Source organism: Penaeus chinensis, chromosome 12 (assembly GCF_019202785.1).
Source record: "Penaeus chinensis breed Huanghai No. 1 chromosome 12, ASM1920278v2, whole genome shotgun sequence".
Lineage (NCBI taxonomy): Eukaryota > Metazoa > Arthropoda > Malacostraca > Decapoda > Penaeidae > Penaeus > Penaeus chinensis.
This window is the reverse complement of record NC_061830.1, coordinates 18038958-18041457: the sequence shown is the minus strand read 5'-3', so window position 1 is coordinate 18041457 and position 2500 is coordinate 18038958. Positions and strand designations below refer to the sequence as shown.

General features: G+C 33.4%; 2 protein-coding genes across 2 annotated transcripts in view; one reads left to right on the top strand and one right to left on the bottom strand.

Annotated features, from left to right (window-relative positions):
* The window catches only part of LOC125031327 (lysosomal aspartic protease-like), an 11769-nt gene that overhangs the window by 9047 nt on the left and 222 nt on the right, over window positions 1-2500 (top strand). The window contains exons 6-9 of the mRNA XM_047622029.1: window positions 428-550; window positions 999-1116; window positions 1294-1422; window positions 1571-2500. The exon at window positions 1571-2500 is cut by the window's right edge and continues 222 nt beyond it. Coding sequence (XP_047477985.1) covers window positions 428-550; window positions 999-1116; window positions 1294-1422; window positions 1571-1732 — 532 coding nt within the window. The 3' untranslated portion in view covers window positions 1733-2500. The remainder of the gene's footprint in view (window positions 1-427; window positions 551-998; window positions 1117-1293; window positions 1423-1570) is intronic.
* The window catches only part of LOC125031328 (galactose-specific lectin nattectin-like), a 4279-nt gene continuing 3621 nt past the window's right edge, over window positions 1843-2500 (bottom strand). Inside the window, exon 4 of the mRNA XM_047622030.1 lies at window positions 1843-2500. This exon is cut by the window's right edge and continues 872 nt beyond it. The gene's annotated coding sequence lies outside the window, so the exon portion shown is untranslated.

The following is a 2500-nucleotide window of genomic DNA, read 5'->3' as shown; positions in this document are numbered from 1 at the left end:
ATGGTGTTATTTTTATTATAAACATTATAATTACTATAATGTAAAAACATTAGTAACAGCAAAATAAGATAATGTAAAATATTTTCGTAAATCAAAGAAAAGGGTAAATGGGTGAGACAGGCAGTACTTGTAATTGGCCCATTGGTGACTTAGTACAAGTGTAGCCATCTATGTGTAAAAACAATCAACAAGTACTCACAGTGGGCATAGCACGTATGTACATGTCAAGCCCATTGGCATTGGGGTAAAGATTTCACCATCACTAGAAATAAATTTTTAAAATATATTTTGCTCTTATGACATTATTTTGCATGAAATTATTTAGAGAGAGGGTTATTTTGAGCATCCATGGTAGTCTTAAATGTTCTGCATAAGGCCTTTTAATAATTTGTTAAAAGCTAGTTAAAAGCTAATATTAAATCCACAGGGATCCTGCTGCTGCTGAAGGTGGAGAACTGATTCTAGGTGGCTCTGATCCAGCTTACTATACAGGCGATTTCACATACGTGCCTGTTGATCGACAGGGTTATTGGCAGTTTAAGATGGATGGGTAAGTTGAATCAGGCATACGAAAAGTCCTTTTTAACTCTCATCCAATATTCTTCACCACAGACTTAATTTACAGTATTTACATGTAAATGGTTGTGCAATGAAAAGTAAACCCCTTTTATATTATGATCATTAGGGTAAATGGACAGCATTGTAAGTTCTTTGTATATGTGGATATTCATAATTTTTTATACCTTCATATATGATATGAATGTGTGAGGTCTCCATGATTTTGTCATGTTGAAAAAACATCATTTCTGAAGGAAGCAAATACAATTAGGGTGAAGAACTGTCTGGCATATCATCTGTTACACTGTTGTCAATATTTCTCTGCTGCAATTTCCTTATTCCTTAAGTGTAATGTTCTTATTATCCAATTTATGATTCTGAACTTTTGAAAAACTGAAAAGTCCTTTGCATTCATGAGCTAAATACATTTTTGTTACTAGGCTTCAGATGAATGGAACACCAGTACCTTTCTGTGATGGTGGTTGTGAGGCAATTGCTGATACTGGTACTTCCCTTATTGCTGCTCCTTCCGAAGAGGCTCGTCTTATCAACAAGAAGGTTAGTTGTATATTTATAGAATCTGAGGATCATAGATGCTTCCTCATATTTTTTTTTTTCTCAAAATCTAAGCCCTTTTCATATTGGAATTGAATGTGAATTTGTTGAAGGTACGTGGCAATAAAACTGTACTTGAGTTTTAAATCTCATTAGATTGTATTTCTTATTTTTTAAAAGATTGGTGCTAAGCCAATTATGGGTGGAGAATGGTCAGTGGACTGCAACTTGATTCCTCACCTGCCAACCATCTCATTTGTTCTTGCTGGGAAGCCATTTACCCTGGAAGGAAAGGACTACATTCTCAGGGTTGGTATATATTGTTATGTATGTTCCTTTTGATTATTCATGTGTAATTATATTTAAACTTTTATTTACATCTTTTGTGTTCCTAATTCATTCTGTATATTCTCCTAGCAGTTGAGAATGATAACACTGATTTCTGATTTTTTTTTAGGTTAGTCAGTTTGGACAAACTACATGCCTCTCTGGCTTCATTGGCCTGGATGTTCCTCCACCAATGGGACCCATTTGGATTCTGGGAGACATTTTCATTGGTCGCTTCTACACAGAGTTTGACATGGGCAACAATCGTGTAGGTTTTGCAGAGAGCAAGTAAAAGAAAAAGGTTTTGATGTTGATGGGTGAATTTGAAATAAATGCCATAATGGTATATGTTGTGGCATTTAAAAGAAGATACTTCTGATTTAGTACAGAGAGATATATTAGTTGATAAAGTGTACATCCCTGTTAATAATAATTGAAGGTTCAAACTTCTGTGAAGCATGTTAGAGAATTTTTTTTCAGATTTATATGGGATACATTATTTAGAGTAACGGCAATTCTAGCTGTTTTTTTTTTTTTTTCATGGGATCCCCACAATGTTACTGGTAATTCTTATTTTAATATGCTTGATATAAGACATAATGCATGAACATGTGAAGACTTTTCAGAAAAAGAAATTATTTTCCTTTCTAAGTAATGAGTGCGGCAAATGGTTTCTTTTTCTTTCTTACAATATTTATACAAATATTCTGACCAAGGACCATATATAGAAATAAGTGTACATCGTAAAAACTACTGTGATATGTACTGTATTCAATTTATGATGCATGGGTAGTGTAATGCTAACCTTTAATGTTTCTTTGGCCCAGTATTGAGGAAATTTCATTCTGTATTTTGTTACATTTGTTCAATCCAGGTATAATTGCTGGAAACCCACTGTTAGTGACATTAGTGCCTGAACATTACTATTTAAAATAAAGGTCAATATATATATAGTAACATTTCATTAAAGCAGAAGTCCTTATGAGGAATACCATGGTGAAAGAATCGGATATGTTTAAGGAAAATGTTCTGTAATGAGATGGGTATTTTCACTTAAAGA